This window comes from Silurus meridionalis, chromosome 19, assembly GCF_014805685.1.
Source record: "Silurus meridionalis isolate SWU-2019-XX chromosome 19, ASM1480568v1, whole genome shotgun sequence".
Classification (NCBI taxonomy): Eukaryota; Metazoa; Chordata; class Actinopteri; order Siluriformes; family Siluridae; genus Silurus; species Silurus meridionalis.
This window is the reverse complement of record NC_060902.1, coordinates 9,739,029-9,761,009: the sequence shown is the minus strand read 5'-3', so window position 1 is coordinate 9,761,009 and position 21,981 is coordinate 9,739,029. Positions and strand designations below refer to the sequence as shown.

The 21,981-nt window shown below is 40.3% G+C and overlaps 2 protein-coding genes across 3 annotated transcripts in view; both read left to right on the top strand.

The window, feature by feature from the left end:
• Nucleotides 1-11,053: 11,053 nt before the first annotated feature.
• Nucleotides 11,054-21,981, top strand: part of cpne1 (copine I) — a 30,167-nt gene continuing 19,239 nt past the window's right edge. Inside the window, exons 1-2 of one of the 2 annotated variants that reach the window (XM_046874750.1) lie at nucleotides 11,138-11,192; nucleotides 14,388-14,471. The gene's annotated coding sequence lies outside the window, so the exon portion shown is untranslated. Of the gene's footprint in view, nucleotides 11,193-14,387; nucleotides 14,472-21,981 lie in introns of both variants that reach the window. The other variant, XM_046874749.1, reaches the window with a different exon arrangement.
• On the top strand, nucleotides 11,136-18,629 carry rbm12 (RNA binding motif protein 12). Its single transcript, XM_046874747.1, has 3 exons — nucleotides 11,136-11,192; nucleotides 14,388-14,471; nucleotides 14,943-18,629. Exon 3 carries the CDS (start codon nucleotides 14,965-14,967, stop codon nucleotides 17,659-17,661), a length of 2,697 nt encoding a protein of 898 aa, XP_046730703.1. The 5' UTR covers nucleotides 11,136-11,192; nucleotides 14,388-14,471; nucleotides 14,943-14,964; the 3' UTR covers nucleotides 17,662-18,629.

The following is a 21,981-nucleotide window of genomic DNA, read 5'->3' as shown; positions in this document are numbered from 1 at the left end:
TGCCATTTGGATCCCGCTACATGTGTGGAGTTTTGACATTGGACCTCCTGGAGTGTTTAAAGGCTCTGGCATGGAGAAGCTGATGCTGGATCTGTGGTGATCACAAATGCTGAGCTTATAAAACTCGGAGCTACTAACCATATAGACTGTTTAAGACTGCAGAAAGAACATTACTTATAATCTTATACTCCAGTAATCATGTTAGTTCTCACTCTCCAGTGTTCTGTATTGTTGAAAGATTTATGATCAAACTCTTGATGTCACCCAGATGAGGATGGGTTCCCCTTTTGAGTCTGGTTCCTCTCAAGGTTTCTTCCTCATAACATCTAGGGAGTTTTTCCTTGCCACAGTCGCCACGGCTTGCTCATCAGGGACAAATGCACACCATTCACCATCACTGTTGATTTGTGTAAAGCTGCTTTGAGACAATGTCTGTTGTGAAAAGCGCTATACAAATAAACTTGACTTGACTTGACTTGACTTGAGGCAAGTGAGGCCTGCAGTTCTTTGGATGTTGTTGTGGGGTCTTTTGTGACCTCTTGGATGAGTCATCGCTGTGCTCTTGGGGTCATTTTGGTCAGACGGCCACTCCTGGGAAGGTTTCCCACTGTTCCATGTTTTTGCCATTTGTGAATCATGACTCTCACTGTGGTTCGCTGGAGTCCCAAAGCATTAGAAATTGCTTTATAACCTTTTCCAGATTAATAGATCTCAAGAGTAGCAAAGTTTCAGAGCTAATGTAATAGAACCGTATACCTATCTTTTGTGGATATTATTGGAATATTGTGTGACTTGTTATTACAAATAAAGTGACCCTGGATCCAGAGCCTATCCTGGAAACACAGAGCACATGGTGAGCACCACCCAGGTGGAAAACCCACCTACCGCCTACATACCTGCTTATTAATAAGAATAAAATCCTGTGAACATGGAAAAATTGTACCAGCATTCAATAAGATTACTTGATCTGAAACAGATCAGTGTGTCTTTTTATAATCTTCTTTCCGCTGCTCCTGTTAAGGGTCACCACCAGTGTTGTGCTAGTTACTAAAAAATAGTAACTAATTAGAGTTACTAGTTACTTCACTCAAAAAGTAACTAAATTACTTTGTTGATTACTTACACCAAAAAAGTAATGTGTTACTGTTGAAAGTAACTTTTTTAGTTACTTTTCTAAAGAACGTTCTTTAATGTTCCCATTAATGCCCTTTTATGCTTTATTTACAAACACAAAATTGACTTAAACACAAAGTAATTTTTAAACACTATTTTATTTAAGTCAGACCAGCACAAACTGAATATATCACAAGGATTTCTGAAATAAATAACAAAACAAGCTGAATAATATATTTAGAATCAAAAACTAAAGTGGTTTCTGCTGTTGTGTTGAGCTCTTAAAAATGTTCCTTTTAAAGCTTTAAGTATGAAAACTATCAACAAATTAGAACATAACACCGGGTTAGCTTCTAGCTTCATCGAGGCATGGAGTTTCTGGAGGAGCTTCGGCAGATTGGAGTTGCTGTTTATCACAGTAGATACGAGCTTAGAACCAGAAATTTGACAAAAAAGTTTTTGTCTTTATGCTCAACTAAAGTGAAATAATGAGCATATTTTCACTTTGAGAAACTCGTCTTGCTCTCGCCTCGACTCGCCATTACTGCCGCACAGACCTGAATAAACAGAGACACGGAGTCTTCTTCGTGTTTACAGTGGTTCATCCACCAATCCTACAATGCCTCTCCGCTGTAAACAGGTTAGACTGTAGTCTACACTTCAGCCAAAATTCATTCATTTAAAAAAGGAACGGGTATTGCACCATACAGTAACGGTAACGGAGTTACTTTATTTTTTAAAGTAACGTGTTACAGTATTAGTTACTGTCAAAGTAACTTCGTTACAGTAACGCGTTACTGCCCAACACTGGTCACCACAGTGGATCATCCTTCACCATACTACTCTGTTCTCTACATCCATTTTCTAATCCTGTCTATCCTTGTCACTCCCAATGAAAATCTCAACATATTCAACACTGCTACCTCTAGTTCCTGTCTTTTATTCAATGCCACTGTCTCTAAAATATACATCGCAGATCTCACCACAGTCTTAAAAACTTTCTCTTTCACTCTTGCAGATACTTTTCTATCATAAATCACTCCTGCCACTCTTCTCCACCCACTCCTCCCTGCCTGCACTCTTTTCTTCACTTCTCTTACACACTCTCCATTACTTTGCACTGTTGACCCCAGGTACCTAAACTCCTCCACCTTCTCCACCTCTCATTCACACACATGACACTCTCACTTCAAATAACAATATCATCCGCAAACATCATAGTCCACGGAGACTCCTGTCTGACCTCGTCTGTCAGCCTGTCTGTCACCACTGCCAAACAGGAAAGTGCTCAGAGCCGATCCTTGATGCATTTCCACTTCCACCGTAAACCAGTCAGTTGTTACTACAGCACACTTCACTGCTGTCACACTGTTCTCATACATGTTCTGCACCACCCTCACATACTTCTCTGATACCAGAGTTACTCATAAAATACCACAACTCCTCTCTCGGCACTTATTTGTACGAAATATTTTGTTTGCGTCTTCCTCAGCATGAAACCATGCTGTTGATCACAGATAGTCACCTCTTTTCTCTCAGCCTGGCTTCCACTACTCTTTCCTATAAATTTATGGTGTGACAGATCAACTTTATTCCCCTGTAGTTTCTGCAGGTCTGCACATCTCCCTTATTCTTATAGATCAGTACCAGCACACTCCTTCTCCATTCTTTTTTCAACTCCATTTTTTAAAATCTGGTTAAAATATCTTGTTAAAAACTCTACTGCCATCTCTTCTAAACATCTCCACGCTTCTACCATCATTTGGTCCTACTGACTTTCCACTCTTCATCATAGTTGCCTAATCATCCAGGACCTCTTTACCACCACCAAACCCCTGTTTGACCTCGTCTATGAATCTTATACTATAGTCTTCCTCCTTCAATTTCCATCTTATTCTTCTTTCAGTCCTTACTCTCCTCCTCTTCTTCTTTGCCTCCAAAACCATTCTACAGACGACCATCTGATGCTGTCTAGCTACACTGTCCACTGCCAACACCATACCGTCTCCAATATTTTACAGGTTACATCTCCTACATAGAACAAAGTTCACCTGTGTGCACCTTCCTCCAATCTTATATGTCACACTATGATCCTCCTTCTTCTTAAAATGTGTTTACCACTGCCATTTCCATTATTTTAGCAAAATCTACCACCATCTGCCCTTCCACATTCCTCTCCTTAAAGACATACCTACCATCACCTCCTCATCACCTCTGTTCCCTTCACCTACATGCCCATTAAAGTCTGCCCCAATCACCAACCATTGATTCCTAGGTAGACCATCTACCACTTCATCTAACTCACTCCAGAATTTTTCCTTCTCGTCCATCTCACAACTTACATGTGGAGCATAAGCACTGATGACATTTATCATCGTCTCTTCAACTTCCAGCTTCATGTTCATCACCCTATCAGAAACTCTCTTCACCTCCACTACACTCTTACTGTACTCTTCCTTTAGAATCACCCCTACACAATTTATTTTTCCATCCACACCATGAAAGGACAGTTTAAACCCACCTCCCATATTCCTGGTGTAAATCCCTCTTCATTTTGTCTCCTAAACACACAACATATCTACCTTTCTTCTCTTCATCATATCAGCTACCTCTCTCCCTTTACCAGCCACAGTACCAACATTTAAAGTACCAACCTGAACCTCCACTCTCCTACACTTCTAATTTTCCTGCCATCTCTGTAGACGTCTTCCTCCTCTCCTTCTCCTCCTTCGGCCAACAGTAGCCCAATTTTAACCAGTACCCTGTTGGCTAACGATACCTGTGGCGGTCGTTGGTAACCCGGGCCTCGACCGATCCGGTATTAAATTCTGATTTGTGATCCGCATATTCGATTTGGCACATGTTTTACACTGGGTTCCCTTCCTAACGCAACCCTCCCCGTTTATCCGGGTTTGGGACCGGCACTAAGAGTGCCCTGGCTTGTGCAACCCTAATGGCTGTGTGATACTCTCAGGAACAATCCAGCTTAACAATTGAAAATTGTCTTTGAGATCTAGATCATGTATGACATCAAATGGTTCAGGGGGTTTTTATAGTTTGGCACCAATTTAATGAGGTCCTTTCCTCAGAGTGAATTTGCCTGTACTTTATAAATGTAATAGATGAGGAAATATTTATTTGTCATTGGAACAGCTGAACTGAGAATAGCTGTGATATGCATAGAATAGAATAGCCTTTATTTGTCACATATACATTAGAGCACAGTGAAATTTGTTCTTCGCATATCCCAGCTTGCTTGGAAAATGGGGTAAGAGCGCAGGGTCAGCCATTAAACGGCGCCCCTGGAGCACAGAGAATTAAGGGCCTTGCTCAAGGGCCCAAGAGTGGCAGCTTGGCGATACCGGGGCTTGAACTTTGAGTAACCCAACACCTTAACCACTGAGCTACCACTCCTCCTGAAAAAAATCAGGAAACTGTCCAATAACTCGTCAATAGTAAAATGTCCATGATTTATTTTCTTGGAACAAATATGCAGAGAAAATTTCTAAAGTCATACTGCAATAGAAGCCATTTATAGGAAAGTGATGGAAAGCTTTCTACTGGTGATGGAACTGGTAGAGTTGCTGCCTTCCATTGTTTTGTTTTTATATTAATTAATGCAGGTTACTTTCTATGTAAAAAATAAATTGTGTTCTTTATGCTTGTGTACGGTTTTGTGTGTTCTCTTTTTTTGTGAGGCTGCTTTAAATATTTTTTGTTGAATTAGCCCGCTCCAAATGGCAGTAATATTTAACTGGTTATGTATCTTTATATTGCTGTATGACTTTAGAACTTTTCTCTGCATATTTGTTCCAAGAAAATAAATCATGGACATTTTACTATTGATAAGTTATTGGACAGTTTCCTCACTTTTTCATTCTTGTCATTCTTATACTGGTTGTGATCCTGTCCTTCCCATACCTATATAGCACTATATGCAGTGCATTGCATATGATCAGTGCATATAAATCATATGGCCAAAGGTCTGTGAATACCTGATCATCACACCCCAACCAGTTAATGGCATAACCACAGGCATTAACATGGATTTGTCCACTCTTTTGGTAAAGCTATGTGAGGTGTCTACAAATAGATTTGGTTATTATAGTTTATGTAAAATCCAGTGATGTGCAGTGATATGCAGGCGGCGTGAGGCATCGGACAGGCATATTTACACATATGTAAAAGTGAAAGAGATTAAATTATTAAATTCTAAATATCTTGGTTTGAGTTTGCATCATCTGTATCATTATCACAGATGTACATCAGTATTAGTGTGTAGTCAGCCCTTATCATTGCAGCAGTGGAAATGGCTGCCTCTCATGGTACTTTTTTTATTGCAATTTTATAGATATACTAATACATACAGCGGGGCAAGTGCAAGTTGTGCAAGTTCTCCCACTTAAAAAGATGAGTCCTGTAATTTTCATCACACATAACCTGTTTACTTTGTCATCTTACCCAACCAGGAACAGTTTTAGCAAAGGTTTTTTCCACTGTGTATATATATATACTTGTCTGTTATTTGCAATAAACGGAAGAAGAACTTATGCCCCATTCTGTGTGCTGTGTGCTTCTTCCCTGATCAGAAAAGGCACCACTGACATCGTAGATCGCATGGGAAACCTCTCCAAGAATTAAGTTTTTGTTCAGGCATGATAAAAATTTAACAATACCCCAGTGATATTCAGAAGCTGGGGTCAGTGCAGTAGGTCAGCCATGATACAGAGGCCCTGGAGCACAGAGCGGTAAAGCTTTGCTCAAGGGAGCAAGAGTGACAGCTTGGCGATTCCTGGGCATCAGAGTGAAAAAAAACGTGGTTTTTTTTTATTATTGGTATAGAACAAATGAGGCACTAACCTAGCCATTAGGGTTGAACAAGCTAGCGCGCTCTTAGTGCCGGCCCCAAGCCCAGATAAATGGGGAGGGTTGCGTTAGGAAGGGCATTTAGAGTAATACATTTGCCAAATCAAATATGCGGATCACGAACCAGAATTTCATACTGGATCGGTCGAAGCCCGGGTTAACAATGACAGGTATCGTTAGCAAACAGAGTACCGGTGGAAGTTGGGCTACTGCTGGCAAAAGAAGGAGAAGGAGAGGAGGAAGACGTCTACAGAGACGACAGGAAAAAGAGAAGTGTAGGAGAGTGGGGGTTAGGAATGGTACTTTAAATGTTGGTACTATGACTGGTAAAGGGAAAGAGTTAGCTGATATGATGGAGAGGAAAAGGTATATATGTTTTGTGTTCAGGAGACCAAGTGGAAAGGGAGTAAAACCAGGAACATTGGAGGTTGGTTTAAACTGTTCTTTCATGGTGTGGATGGAAAGAGAAATGGTGTAGGGGTGATTCTGAAGGAAGAGTACAGTAATAGTGTAGTGGAGGTGTAGAGAGTTTCTGAGAGGGTGATGAACGTGGAGCTGGAAGTTATAGGGGTGCTGATAAATGTCATCTGTCCTTATGTTCCACAAGTGGGCTGTGAGATGGAGGGGAAGGAAAAATTGTGGAGTTAATTAGATAAAGTGGTAGATGGTGTACCTAAGAATGAACTATTGGTGATTGGGGCAGACTTTAATGGGCATGTAGGTGAAGGGAACAGAGGTGATGAGGAGGTGATGGGTAGGTGATGGGTAGGTACGGCCTTAAGGAGAGGAATGTAGAAGGGCAGATGTTGGTAGATTTTGCTAAAAGGATGGAAATGGCATTGGTGAATACTTATTTTAAGAAGAAGGAGGAGCATAGGGTGATGAATAAGAAAGGTGCACACAGGTGAACTATGTTCTATGTAGGAGAAGGAGAAGAAGTTTGGAGACTGTAAGGTTTTGGCAGGGGACAGTGTAGCTCAGGGGTGGTCAACCAGTCAGAGACTGGGAGCCACATTTTTTTACTGTGTTACCGCAAAGAGCCACATCATACACATGTGCACACATGAACATCACCCATCCCTTCCTCTTACACACACACACACACACACACACACACACACACACACACACACACACACCTCTGCTCAGCCAGATTTATTGTAAATGTCAGACACCAACATAATGACAGAAATTGACTCCTACAGTTCTAAGACCACAGGACATTCGTTTTCAACAATGAACATTGTGTCTCACACACACAAACTCTTAGTTTAAACAAGTCCACAAACAAAAATATAATAATTTACAATAGCGTTTTTATTTTACTATGCATGTTACTAAGTGGGACTTTTGGCATTCCTTGCCTTGAACAATCCCCTTCAAATCTGCCTCGTATTCCATTGTTGCTTCTCGAAGCAATTCTTTCACATGGGTGTCAGTCAGAACAGATCGATGCTTTGATTTCACATGTTTCAGGGTAGAAAACACAGATTTTTATTTTTTTTATGTGCGTGTTCACTTCGCTTAAGTTCAATACGGTATTTTCGTCAAATGCGCATGCGCGTGAGATGAATATACCGCAGGGGTGGGGCAATTAATTTTTTACAAGGGGCCACATGAGAAACCTGAATTGTGTCAGAGGGCCACACCAACGATAATATTTAAAGGATGCACCGAAATGAAAATTCAATTCAAAAGGCAATGAAATCAATAATTTTTTGTGTTATGCCTTTTGCCTCGGCACCATCACTGGAAAACTTTCCTGCCTTTTCAAAAACGTCCTCTACAGACGGAGTGCGCATGCTCGGATTGACTTTACTTTTCTGCGCCGCGTTCTTCTCATATTTAGAATGGCAATCGGGATGTTTGGATTTCAGGTGATAAATTAAACTGGACGTGGAGAAACTCTTTGCAGATACACCCCCTCTTGAAATTTCAGCATTGCATGTTTTGAAAATCGCTATCCGCACACCGCAGACATGTTGGCTCTTATCCCGCTAAACGTGTGCTGTGCTTTTTTATTGCGTCATTACAACTGTGTTTCTGCCGTGTTGTTTCAGTGATTTAGGTATTTCGGCTAAAAATATTCAGTGCATTCCTGTAATTAATGATTGGCCTCATGCGGGCCGGACAGGGACGTACAAAGGGCCAGATGTAGCCCACGGGCCGTAATTTGCCCAGGTCTGATATACCGCAAAGTTTCCCAGTAGGGGCAAGCTCATTTAAGACTTAAAAATACCGTATTGAACTCAAGCGAAGCGAGCACGCGCATTAAAAAACAAAGAAACACAAACTTCGATATGAACGTAAGAGCCGCATGAAACCAGTCAAAGAGCCGCATGCGGCTCGCGAGCCGCGGGTTGGCCACCCCTGGTGTAGCTAGACAGCATTGGATGGTGGCCTGTAAAATGGTTTTGGAGGTGAAGTAGAGGAGGAGAGTAAGAACTGAAATAAGAATATGGTGGTGGAAACTGATGGTATGAAGACTGTAGTATAAAATTCAGGGAAGATGTCAGACAGGGGCTCAGTGGTGGTGAAGAGGTGCTGGATGATTGGGCAACTACTGCAGAAGTGATAAAGGAGACAGTTAGAAAGATACTTACTAGTCCTTATGCAGGACAGCATAAGGAGAAAGGGGTTGGCTAAACAGAAATGGGATCAATAGGGTGATGAGAAAAGTAGAAATGGGTACAAGGAGATGTGGCAGCAGGTGAAGAGGGATGTGGCGAAAGCCAAGGAAAAGGCATATGAGGAGATGTATGTGAAGTTGGACACTAAGGAAGAATTTGTACCGATTGGCCAGGCAGAGGGGCCGAGCTGGGAATGATGTGCTACAAGTTAGAGCAATAAAGAATGGACTTGTAAAGAAAATGTGTTGAAAAGATAGAGAAAGTATACTGAGCAGCTGAACAACGAGGAAAATGAGAGAGAGAGAGAAGGTTGGATGGTGTGGAATTGGTGAAGCAGGAAATGGATAGGATTAGTAAGGAAGAAGTGAGAGCAGTGATAAAGAGGATGAAGAGTGGAAAGTCTTTAGGACCAGATGACATACCAGCATGGAGATGTTTAGGTGAGATGGCAGTGAAGTTTTTAACCAGGTTGTTCAACAAGATTTTGGAAGAGAGAGGATGCCTGAGGAATTGAGAAGGAGTGTGCTGGTACCGATCTTTAAGCATAAGGGAGATGTGCAGACCTGCAGTAACTACAGGGGAATAAAGTTGATCAGTCACACCATGAAGTTATGGGAAAAAGCAGTGGAAGCCAGGCTGAGAGAAGAGGTGACCATCTGTGAGCAACAGCATGGTTTCATGCCGAGAAAGAGCACCACAGATGCATTATTTCCTTTGAGAATGTTGATGGAGAAGTATAGAAGTCAGAAGGAGTGCCGAGAGAGGAGTTGTGGTATTGTATGAGGAAGTCAGGTGTGTCAGAGAAGTATGTGAGGGTGGTGCAGGACATGTATGAGGGCAGTGTGACAGCAGTGAAGTGTGCAGTAGGAACAATAGACTGGTTCAAGGTGGAGGATGGACTGCATCAAGGATCGTCTCTGAGCCCTTTCCTTTCCTTTCCTGTTCTCTTCGACGGGAGGCCACTCTGTGCAGCTTGGGACGGTTTCTCATCAACGCCTTGGGTGGTTCTATGACATTCCGGAGTAAGAACGGGCGCTTTAAGGATGGATTGGACTGTAGTTAATGTCAACAGACTGCTACATTGACTCAGGACTACTTTTCGGTTCTGATCACCATCACTGTACTCCGCAAAATTGTATATCTGCTATAAATGGACATTCGGTGCAACCCAGATGAGGATGGGTTCCCTTTTGAGTCTGGTTCCTCTCAAGGTTTCTTTCTTATGCCATCTCGGAGAGTTTTTCCTTGCCACAGTTGCTACCGGCTTGCTCATCAGGGACAAACTTACTTATAAAGAACTTATTCACTTTTAATCACCACATCAGCTGTGTAAAGCTGCTTTGAGACAATGTTCATTGTTAAAAGCGCTATACAAATAAAAATGAATTGAATTGAATTGAATTGAGTAAGACAGAGTACATGTGTGTGAATGAGAGGGAGGGCAGTGGAGTGGTGCGGTTGTAGCGAGAAGAGGTGAAGAAGGTCAAGGAGTTTAGGTACCTGGGATCAACAGAGAGTGTGTTAGAGAAGTCAAGAAAAGAGTACAGGCAGGGTGGAGTGGGTGGAGAAAAGTGGCAGGAGTGATTTGTGATAGAAGAGTATCTGCAAGAGTAAAAGGGAAAGTTTATAGGACTGTGGTGAGTCCTGCTATGTTGTATGGTTTAGAGACAGTGGCATTGACTAAAAGACAGGAGGTGGAGCTGGAGGTAGCAGAGCTGAAGATGTTAAGAGTTTTGTTCGGGAGTGACTAGAATGGACAGGATTAGAAATTAGTTTATTAGAGGGATGTGATGGAGCAGTAAAAGAGCAGTGATGGGGCAGTAATGGAGCAGTGCCTCATTTCTTCTTCTTTCGGCTTCTCCCATTAGGGGTTGCCACAGCAGATCATCCGTCTCCATACGACTGTCCTCCTCATCTGCCTCTTTCAAAACAACTACCTGCATGTCTTCCCTCACCACATCCATAAACCTCCTTGGCCTACATCTTTTCCTCCTTTCAGGCGGCTCCATCCTCAGCATTCTCCTACCGATATACCCCATGTCCCTCCTCTGAACATGTCCAAACCATCTCAATCTCGCCTCCCTCACCTTGTCTCCAAAATGTCCTACATGCGCTGGTGAATTGTAGAATGCCGAGGATGTAGCCACCGGCAAGGAGGAAAAGAGGATTTGGAGGTTTATAGATGTGGTGAAGGAAGTCATGCAGGTAGTTTTTAGTTGGGGGTGTATGGAGGGGGTGTATGGAGATGGATAATCCGCTGTGGCGACCACTAATGGGAGAAGCCAAAAGAAGAAGAAGAACAAATGAGGCATTGCTCCATCACTGCACGTCTCTGGTACACTCAGTATCTCATTAGCAGTCATTTTTTAACAGAAACAAGTAGAGGGCGCTCTGGGCGAGTGGGCGTGGTTTCAGTAAGCACAGGACGGTAGCTGGGCTTTGTAGTCTAAGTGAGCGCCATCGCTTAGCGATTTTCGATTCAATGATGGTCGTGCTGACGGCGTGCAGGCGTAGAGGAGACAGCGTTTTTTAACTGGGCAATCCCAACCATCTAAAACAAATCTGTTAAAGCAGATATTTTCGGTAAGGATGTTCAGAGGACAGCAATTCACACAAAAAAATTTTTTTGCACTGTAGTTGAACTTAAGGTTTGACGCCATTTGCAGAATGAAAGGAGTTGAAACATGTCCGGCGTTAGTAGGGCAGACTGTTAGAGAAATAAAAGCCTAATGTTTTGCTTGGTGTCCTCTGAAACTAGATGGACGTTACGTTTCCTTTGCTGTTGGATGCAGTGATCTTGTTTGCGTGCAGTATGGACTCGTAACCTGGATTGAATCTGGTGGTCGTAGCGTTAGCTACTGTTTAAATAGAATCGACTGACTGCTGCGCCATTTTGTCTTCCTCGGTCTGTACTCCGCTCTGACTGGCCCCTCGCTGTGCCACGGGATTTTCTAAAGATCAAAATGTTCTCTAAATGTCAGTATTTCCGCATAACAAGCTGTGTCTTCATTTTGTTTTTTTATTTATCTGTCAAACTGGAAAGAATGCTGTTTTTCGCCTTCTCTTCATCTTCCCTGTGTCTGGCTTTGTTGTGGGGCTCAGCGAGTCCACTGCTCTCTGTGGGGTTGTCGCTGATTCCACTTTGCTTTTAGGTTTTCAATGTGTGGACAGATGTGTGGTCAGTCATTCTGTTATAAACTTTTTATTTATTTATTTTGTTACCAAAATGCATTTTTTCTCCAAGGTATTTCACTAGCTATGTTACCGTTTTCCTGCTGCCTACACAGTGTTTTATGTTGCATATGAGCCTCATGTCCTGCCATATGCGCCCCGGGCTTCTGAGTATTTTGTATATTTTGATAAACTGCTGGTGTGGTGGTCAGAGCTTTGTTTTAGACAGCATTTTGTGTGACTAGAGAACTAATATTGTGCCCAAAGTTGTTGTAAGGTACATAGGCAAAATGTGGTACAATTGTGCTGATAAAAAACAGTTTTGATTAAATAAATGCATGGCTGTTTGCAAATTAATTATTACAGGCTGCATTATTAACTCCAGGAAAGGAGACTGGTGAAGCTATAACATCTTGCTTTGTGTTTGACATTGAATTTTACTTCTAAACAAATTGTAATAAAGTAGCAGATTACTGTAGTGAAAGACAGATGTGCCTGTACCTTTTCATATGAAGAGCCAAAAATCAAACTTGATGGAGAGGCATGGGCCGAAAATGTATTTGGCATTTTAGTCAACATTTATTAAAATGTTTTTTTTTTTTTTTAAGATCTTACTGTTCCTCTCATTAAAAGAGGGGAAAAAAATCGAATTTATTGTACAGTAGAGTTTAGTGCTTAAGTTTTTCCAAATGCCAGGACCCCCATTCTCCCCCCCCTCCTTTTATTACCTTTTTATTTATATTTTATATATAATATATAATATATATATATATATATATATATATATATATATATATATATATATATATACATACATACATACACACACACACACACACACAAAATATGGCATGGTGGGCCAAATGAAAGGTTACCTCGAGCCAACTTTGACCAACCCATGTACACTTGTTGAGGCATCTCGGGTATAAGAGGAATGAAAACACTTCTGGTTATGCAGCTAAATGAGCACATTTTAGGTGGTTTCTGTTCTCTGCTGTGTCAATGCACCACATCACTTTTTACACATTAGTTTTTAATAACAGCACATCCTCATACACATTTTACTTTCCTTAACAGCATTTAGGTGTGATAGGTGCAAATTCAGCACAGTGGTAATTTGCGAACTAATAATTTCTAGTTCATAGTGCTATATGCGATTTGGAGAATGCTGTACAATGGTATGGCTTGAGCATATATACAGTTACTGTTTCATTCTTAGGGGTTGCATTTATACAGCTGGTTAAAAAAAAAGGGGAAAAAAAAGAGTACAGTGTTGCATTGCTGTTGGTGCACATTTATAAGTTGTATCCATGTGTTTTAAGATTGAATGTTTTAGTAATGTTTAGAGTGAGAGTCAGTCTGTACCTCTGCATGGGTAATTATTATTGCAGCTGGTATTGTGTAGGACTAACAGGCATCCAATGTTATTCTTTCATTACTTTCTTACTACCGTATTTTTCGGACTATAAGCCGCTACTTTTTTCCCCATGTTTTGAACCCCGCGGCTTAAACAACGAAGCGGCTTATTTATGAATTTTTCCTGGCTTTTTCCCGGTTTCACAAACTTCAAGCCAAAAAACTGAGCGACATAACATTAGACCAATGAAATTTCCGAACGGAAACGAAAAAACGCACCTCACCTGTGTTCTGAGCTGCACGGCATCGGGAGAAAAAAAAAAGTTATTTTTTTAAACGCACAACGATGCCAAAAGATAAACTCCCGAGAGAAATAGTTGTGAAAGGAAGGAGGAAGACAGTGAACAATGACTTTCTTGGTAGGCTACTGTTTAGATACAAGCCGTTGTAGCGCGTTGAGTCTGGGTGAAGGAAGAGCTCACTAACTCCAGTTACAACAGAAATTATATAAGCACAGACAGGTTTCCAAAACGCGTGCTTTTTAATTTTTTTTGGCAACAGCGTTACGGGTTAGTCAAAGAAACTTAGAAATGAGCATCAGAAAATAATAAGGACATATTCCTCGTCTTGAACACACGCAGTAATACCGGAAAAATGCGGCGGCAGGCTATTCCCAAAATACCGCTATGCTCCTAAAGGAAGCGCAACATATTTCACCTGTTACACCGTGTAACGTGTCTTTCGTTAAAGCCTGTGTAAAGTTTATTAGTGTAGACACTATATAGGCTTATAGACAGGTGCGGCTTATTTATGTTCAAAATAAAAATATTTGTAAAATTCAGTGGGTGTGGCTTATATATGGGGTGTGCTTTATAGTCCGGAAATTACGGTAAATCCAGGCATTAGAATATTAAAGTCATAAAATATATGAAATAGTATATAATGTGTGGTTTATTTGCTTCATCATTGGGCATCTTTTGTCTGAAAATGTTAAAAATGAAGATTTTGCTCTTCTGCATGATTTTCTGCTGTTCTTTATAAATAATGTCATAGCTTAACCACTTTAAACCTGGCAAGGGCTTTTGCTGCTAGCCAGACCTGTGGTGTGAATGCTGATCTAAAAGAATGAACGCTGGATTTAAATTGAAATGGCTGGAGCTGAATGGTGTACTAGAACATGCAGACAGGGCGTAGATGGTTACTTTGCTGTTTGCATTGATGATTTTGCCTTCATTTATTCTCTTATTACAGTCAAGAGTTGATTTTAAATGATTGACGACAAGATTGGCTTGGGTTTCGTCCACAACTAATAACGAACGACCACTAATTATACAGGTAAGAATTTGCGTAGCCTTTAGTTCATTAGACACACAAGATTTTTTTTTTGTATCTTAGTTTACTTAGTGTGATTTTTTTTTCTTTTTAACAATCCATATCCAAGTATACAATAGTGGTCCCTATATTTCAAAACTGATTTTAAATTATAACTGTCCTTTTCTGAAATTGGCTTTTTGACGCAAGCGGTTATTTTTGTGAAACAAAGGATTGGAGCATCTTGGCAACTCTGCTAATATTTTATCATTTTTTTAAAGATATGAGTTCAGTGTTAAGAAATCATTGTTTGGCTTTGGTTATGAAGAAATGACAGCATTTGTCTCTGCTCTTTTCATTGTGATTGCTCAAATGCTTTGTGTACAACAAATTTCTTCCCCTCTATTCTATGGTTTTAGGCTGCTTTGTGTGACTTTGTCCTACTAACCTTTCCTTCACCCTCGCCTGATGGTCATTGCCTTCTTTCATCTACAGGTGTGCGTAATAGCACCTCAGCATGGCTGTGGTCATCCGTTTGCAGGGCCTCCCCATTGTGGCGGGCACCATGGACATTCGCCATTTCTTCTCTGGTCTGACAATCCCGGATGGTGGTGTGCATATTGTAGGGGGTGACCATGGTGAAGCTTTTATCGTGTTTGCAACAGATGAAGATGCAAGGCTCGGAATGATGCGCACAGGGGGAACAATCAAAGGTTCCAAAGTGTCACTGTTACTTAGCAGCAAAACAGAAATGCAAAATATGATTGAGTTGAGCCGCAGGCGTTTTGAAACTAGTAATGCAGATGGGGCTTCAGGAAATAGCAATAGGTCAGGGCCTCCCAATATTACAGGAGGAACCGAAAGGGGTAACTTGCCAACCACTGCACAAGGTTTTACTAATACCACTTCAACTACAGCAACCACAGCTGTTTCTGGTAATGAGCCAGTAAGCAACAAAACCGCTCCAACATTTGCTTCTACAACTATCGGCAACATGCCTGCAAACTTTAATAATTTCAGCAGCCCAAATCTTAGCATGGGGTCCACCATGACTACTGCCATGTCCTCATTAAATACTGTACCTCCTCCAATACCGCCATTGCCTACAATGCCAACCTTACCACCTATGCCGCCCATGCCAGTACCACCACCGGTTTCCACATTACCCCCAGTACCATCTGTAAGCCCTTTATCCTCAGTGCCTCCAGTCCCTCCCATGGCTCACATGCAGCACCTACACTCTACGCTCCCTCCTTTTAATCCTGGTGTTCCCCCACCAATTGGTCCTGTTGGTGGTGGTCTTGCTGCATCAGGGCCACCTTTGTCTCTTGGAAACCCAAATCCAATGTTTCTTAACCCCCTAAACCCTCTAAATTCACTCAGTCTCCAGGCTCATTTAAAATCAGCACGGATGAACCAAGATGAACTGTACATACAGGTTCAAGGCCTTCCTTACAGTACATCTGAAATTGAAATTGGCGATTTTTTTCACGGTTTAGGGGTTGACTCTATTCGAATACTCAGAGATGGTCTTGGCAGGAGCAGTGGCAGGGCGTTGGTTAAATTTTTTACCCCCCTAGATTCATTTGAAGCTCTTAAACTGAACACTGGTATGATAGGCCAAAGATATATAGAAATATCTCCTGCTTCAGAGAGGCAATGGAGAGATACCCAGGGATCATGTGCAGAGCAGCTTAAAATAGGTAGTGACTCTGACCAGAGTCGGCATCATCGTGGAAGTGGTGCTTCTCCTTCTGGTCGAGAACGTGCTAGGTCTCGGTCACCTCATAAACAAGAGTACTGTGTATATTTAAAGGGGCTCCCATATGAAGCAGAAAATAAACAGATATTTGAATTTTTCAAAAACCTGGACATTGTTGAAGACAGCATTTATATTGCATATGGACCGAATGGCAGGGCTACAGGGGAGGGTTTTGTTGAGTTTAGAAATGAAATGGACTACAAAGTTGCTCTTGGATGCCACATGCAGTATATGGGAAGTCGATTTATACAAGTGCATCCCATCACAAAGAAAAATATGTTTGAAAAGATTGATGCAATTCGCAAAAGAATGCAGGGCTCTCAGGGGGACCATAAAGGTAGCTCATCAGAAGGTGGAAAGGGTGCTCGAATTTGCGCTCATATAACTAATATCCCCTATAATGTGTCAAAGAAAGATGTACGCCTATTTTTGGATGGAATTCAATTGTTTGAAGACAGTCTTAAAGTACTAGTTGATGGCAATGGTAATGGCCTTGGCCAAGCTGTGGTTCAATTTAAATCTGAGGAGGATGCCCATAAAGCTGAAAGATTACATAGGCAAAAGTTAAATGGTAGAGATGCTTTTGTTCACTTGGTTACATATGAGCAGATGAAAGAGGTTGAGAGAAATCCTCCCCCACAGTCAAAACGGGGACAAAAGGCTCAAAACAATTCCCTTGCCCATGCCCATGCCCAAGCCCATGCCCAAGCCCAAGCCCATGCCCAGGCCCAAGCCCAAGCCCAAGTGCAAGCCCAAATCCAAGCTCAAGCACAACATGCTTTCCCTGGAATGACTGGGGAGGAGTTTAGCTTTCTCAGAAGTGCTGTGGGGAACCTTGGTAATAGCCCTCCATTTGTTAACCCGTTTGCTGCCCCAGGTAATGGCTTAGCAGGCCCACCACCTCTGCCTCCATTAGGTACAGCTCTGGGTGATGTTTCACTTTCTGTTCCTCCACCTATTGTTGGGGGGCACTTACCAGGTCCTGTCATGGAGCCCCCTGGTTTCCGTCCCAGCGGCAACAATGCACCTCCTGGTTTTGTTGGAGCCCCAGAGAGCTTAAGGAGTATGCCATCATTTGATAATGGATCTTCAAGAAAAGGTGCAAGTCAAAACCGTGGTGGAAACCAAAGTCGTTCGGCAGGCTCCCAACCTGCGTTTGGTCCATCCTCTGAAAATCCAAGGGCATCAACCACTGGAGGTGTAGGCAACCCACGGCCCACCATTGTCAAAATTCAAAATATGCCTTTTACTGTTACAGTTGATGAAATATTAGATTTTTTCTATGGCTATAAGGTGTTGCCTGGCTCTGTGTGCTTGCAGTTTAGTGAGAAAGGACTGCCTACAGGAGAGGCAATGGTTGCATTTGATTCCCATGATGAAGCAATGGCTGCTGTTATGGACCTGAATGATCGGCCTATTGGTGCAAGAAAAGTTAAAATCACTATGGGATGAAGCAAGTCAAAAGAAATGGACATGCACTGAGCTTGTTCTATTTGCAAAGCTTAGAGTTGTGTAACATAATTCTTTCTCCAATCAGATGACCTGCGTGATTAACCAGTAAAGTAGATGCAAGAGAAAATTGTGTTGACAAATTGTTTAACGTGCGGGTTATGGTTTCTTGTCTTTGTGCTTGAGACTGGTGTCAAATCATGTAAGAGCTGAGGTTTTGAAGAATTTATGAAGGTGTAAGAACACTTAAGTGCTGCATTTTGCAAGTATCAGCTGATGGCTATGCTGCAGTTTCTTTATTTGCATATGTCTCTCTAATTACCTATTTGTTTGTGTTCCTTTCTCAAATCAGTTTTTGACTGTGTGAACTGTAGTTTGTGGTTTATGCTTTCTCAGAGCGGAGTACACCTAATGCTGCCATGCATGGTGTATGTGTCCTTACATGCAACTTTTAGCCTTCTGTTCAGTTTGATTTTTTACAGTAGGCAATGCATGAAAGTGTTTTGTCAGTTGATGTTCCATATTGAGTGCAAAGTCTATAGGATGAATTTCACCTGTAAGAAACACAAGATAATGAATGCGATGACTTTATTCACTGTAAATGGATAAGCAGCAGTATTTAATAAATGCTGCAATGTAATGTTTTGTAAATGAAAGCTTTACACTCTGCCTTTTAACAGCTCTCCACCATGTGTCTGTATTTCTCCCACATTTTTGCTGTGATATTTGGTAGCAGTGTTGGTTGTTGTTTTGTGGTTTTTTTTTTTTGGTTTTTTTTTTTTTTTTAAATGTCAGCTTTACACCGTTATTTTGGTGTTAAAGTTTATTTGCTGTTGTACATACTTTTTCCAGCGTAACTCCTTTGTCAATAAAATGACATTTCCTGAAATTTTGAATTTGCAAGGTATTGTATTTTTCCACCTGTCCCTGTTTACTCTACAAATAAACAATAAAGATTGTTTTTCCTCTGCTGACTGTTTCAAGTGTACCCCAAAATGGTATGAAATGCACATTTTCATGGCAAGCTTCTTTTTGTGTTCATTTATGTTTGGGTATTGCAAGATATTTATTCACAACAAAGGCAATGACTTCTTCTGAAATGAAAAGTTGTATCTTGATTTGTCCTGCTGGGTTTCTAAGGTATTGTTGTCACTAAATGCTTTAACAGTGTAAAATGTATGTATTTTTACATTTGGGATGATTCCTGCCTGTGAATTGAAAAGTGAATTGAAAAGTTTATGTACAAAACTGGCTGAAGAAAATTAACAATAATCATTTGCTATTTTTGTTGCATTTGTGGTTATGGGCAGTGGTTTCATGGATTGCATGTTGTAGAGCCACCATATTAAAATATTTGCATAGGAGTTTTTAAAAGGCTCCTTTTGGTCTCTTTCATGAGGCATCTAAAATGTACCAGTCCAGGATCAGCCCCCCTATTATTTTTATTATTATTAATGATTATTGAGAGTTGCATACAAAAAGAAGCTGCTTAATGTCAGTATCGTACTCTGTCATTAACAACTGTGACACTAAAATCTTGAGTCATCTTAGTGTTATTAAAGGTAAGTTTTAATCATTTTTGGCTTAATTATAGCTTATATATATAAATAAATAATAATGCTGTTGTTCTTATTTCAGCTGCATATCTGGATTCACACTGGCTTTATGTATAAGCCACATACCTTGTTTTGTGCCTAACATGGTGTGGTCATTTACTCAGTTGGCTGTTTGCATTTTTTTTATGATGTGTGTGTGTGTGTGTGTGTGTGTGTGTGTGTGTGTGTGTAATATATATATATATAGAAAATTATGAATCCCGCTACGCTTGGGCTGTTGCTATAACCTATGACTCTGTAATGTTTATGCTTTACAGTCTGGAGCTGCTGACAGCTCTGTAATCAATGGCATTTGCTTTTAAATCTATTTGTTGAATTCCTTTCATTCTTAAATTTGAGGATTTTGTGGGCAACAATCTTGTGCTTCTTAACTCAGCGGAAGTTATAGCTGAATTTTTGTGGCATTGATGAAAAAGTTAATAGGAGTTTACTCTGACTTTATTGTGTAAGGACATGTGATCCAGGAAAGCCTTACTGTACCTGACAGCTTTTCTGATCCAGCTGTTGCGCTCACATCTTTTTTTGGGCTAATGATATGTAAATGAAAGCTTCTCATAGAGCTGATTGTCTCAAATTATAATCAAAAGATTACACCTTCACACCAACAACTCTCAGTTCTCAGTGTCAAACCTCCTACTTGTGTTTATAATGTTTTTCTGTGCTATTTTGAGTCTTATCAACACAGATTGAGAGGTTTTGTAATAGAACTATTTGCTGATTCTTACATTTTGAAGCTCTTCTTATTCTTGATGCATGGTGACCTCGAACTATTTAAGTAGCAGCTGTTCATTCTAGAATCCTTGTGTATGGATTATAATAGCTTTTATTTTAATGTTTAAATGGACAGACATGAGGATAGTTTGAATTAATTGGCACTTAAAATTATAAATATTAATTTTATTATTGCTGGCAGTGATTATTATGCCACAGCTTTGCTTAATTGTTTGAGTTTCAGTTTTTGCCACAGTTGGATGATCTAGAACTACATAGTAAATGAAGACTACATAGTAAACGGAGTGGATCATGATGTATTGATGGTGTTTTATTAAATGATGAACATACTTAATCAGCCCTCTGGTATGATTGAGTACCAACTCTGTGAACTGCTTATGTGTAATGGGGGGGGAATTGGTGTTTGGTGCTCACTTCTGGAGATAACGTGTGGTGTGTTTATTTTTTATTACGATGTTACTTGCAAATAAATTAAACCACTTATTTCTAATTCGATTCGATCCTTACTGTAGCTGGTAATTTTAAGATGATTGTTTCAACTGGCCTGCTATTAATAATTATTTTTTAATAATAGAGCAATGTCTCTGCACAAACCCATAATGAGCCAAAATGTTAAGAACCAATAGTGTGTGTGAGAACAGAATTCTAGCACTTCTTTGGTATGTCATAATTTAAATATAAAAATACCTTCTACTATTGTTACTGTATATAATGTAAAACTAGAAACTTTTCCTCTTAAGGAAAACTCTATCATGAAAGATGTTTACATTTAAATATAATCTAATTTATGGTTTGTGTAGTGAACTGTTTAATGATATTACCATTAGGAATGATCTGCACAGACATAAGGGGGACTCAAACTTTGTGTAGGCTTCTCAGGTACTAGTTCTTTCCCCAGTATAAAGGAGTTTATAGTCGCCACCGGCTTGCTCATCAGGGACAAACTTACTTATATAGAACATATTCACTTTTAATCGCCACATTATCTGTGTAAAGCTGCTTTGAGACAATGTTCATTGTTAAAAGCGTTATATGAATTTAATTGAATTTATAGTCAAATCAAAACGCCAACTTAATTTTTTGCTTTAGATTAAAAAATATACAAGTATAGTATATGGTGTCTGCAAGTGGCCATACTAATTACAGTTTTGAAATGATAATCAACATTATCTTGAGCACTACAATGATCTGGCTAGCTTGGTAGCCAGATATATGTGCTGTTTTCTACTGGCTAGCTGTTGTGAAGTTATTTGCTTTTGCCTGTTGTTGGTACTTTGCTTCGGATTCAAAATGTAGCATGAATGTTTGGGCTTTATTGTGGAGTTATATATGGAGTTCCTATGGCTATTGATAAAGAACTACTGTAGCAATAGCCATAAGTAATTTTATGAGCTTTATCTGCATTGACAAATGAGTCAAGGTTGGATATTATTACAACTTGTAAATTGACACAAAGAACCTTAAATGCAGCACTAATCCCACCATCAACAAATTGTGGGTAATTTTAATGGGAAATTTACAAGTTGTTTTGGGTAAATTCTTCCCTTAACTTTATATATAACATCATTAGGGAAACATGGTAAGCTGTTCAATTGACATCTTACCAGCCAATCAGGAGCATAAAATCATGCAAATAAAGGTATTAATGTCAGTGACTTTCATTTTGGTATGGTGGTTTGTACCTGATACGTTTCTTTAAATATTTTAAAAACAGCTGAGATCTTCAGACTCTAGAGTTTAGACAAAATGGTGGACAAACATTGAGCCAGCAACCGTCCTATGAGAAGAAATGACTGGTTAAAATGACCATTTATGATATACTCACTCTATACAACCATGCTGAGCAGAAAAGCATCAAAACGGGAGTGGAACCTGGTGTGGATTCTGCTGTGGTAGGCCATCCACTTCATGGTCTGATGTGCTGTGTGTTTGAGATGCTGGTCACTTCATTATGGTTGTACGGAGTAATTCAGAG

Coding starts and splice junctions, on each gene's coding strand:
- rbm12 (XM_046874747.1), top strand. CDS start 14,965: ATGGCTGTGGTCATCCGTTTGCAGGGCCTCCCCATTGTGGCGGGCACC.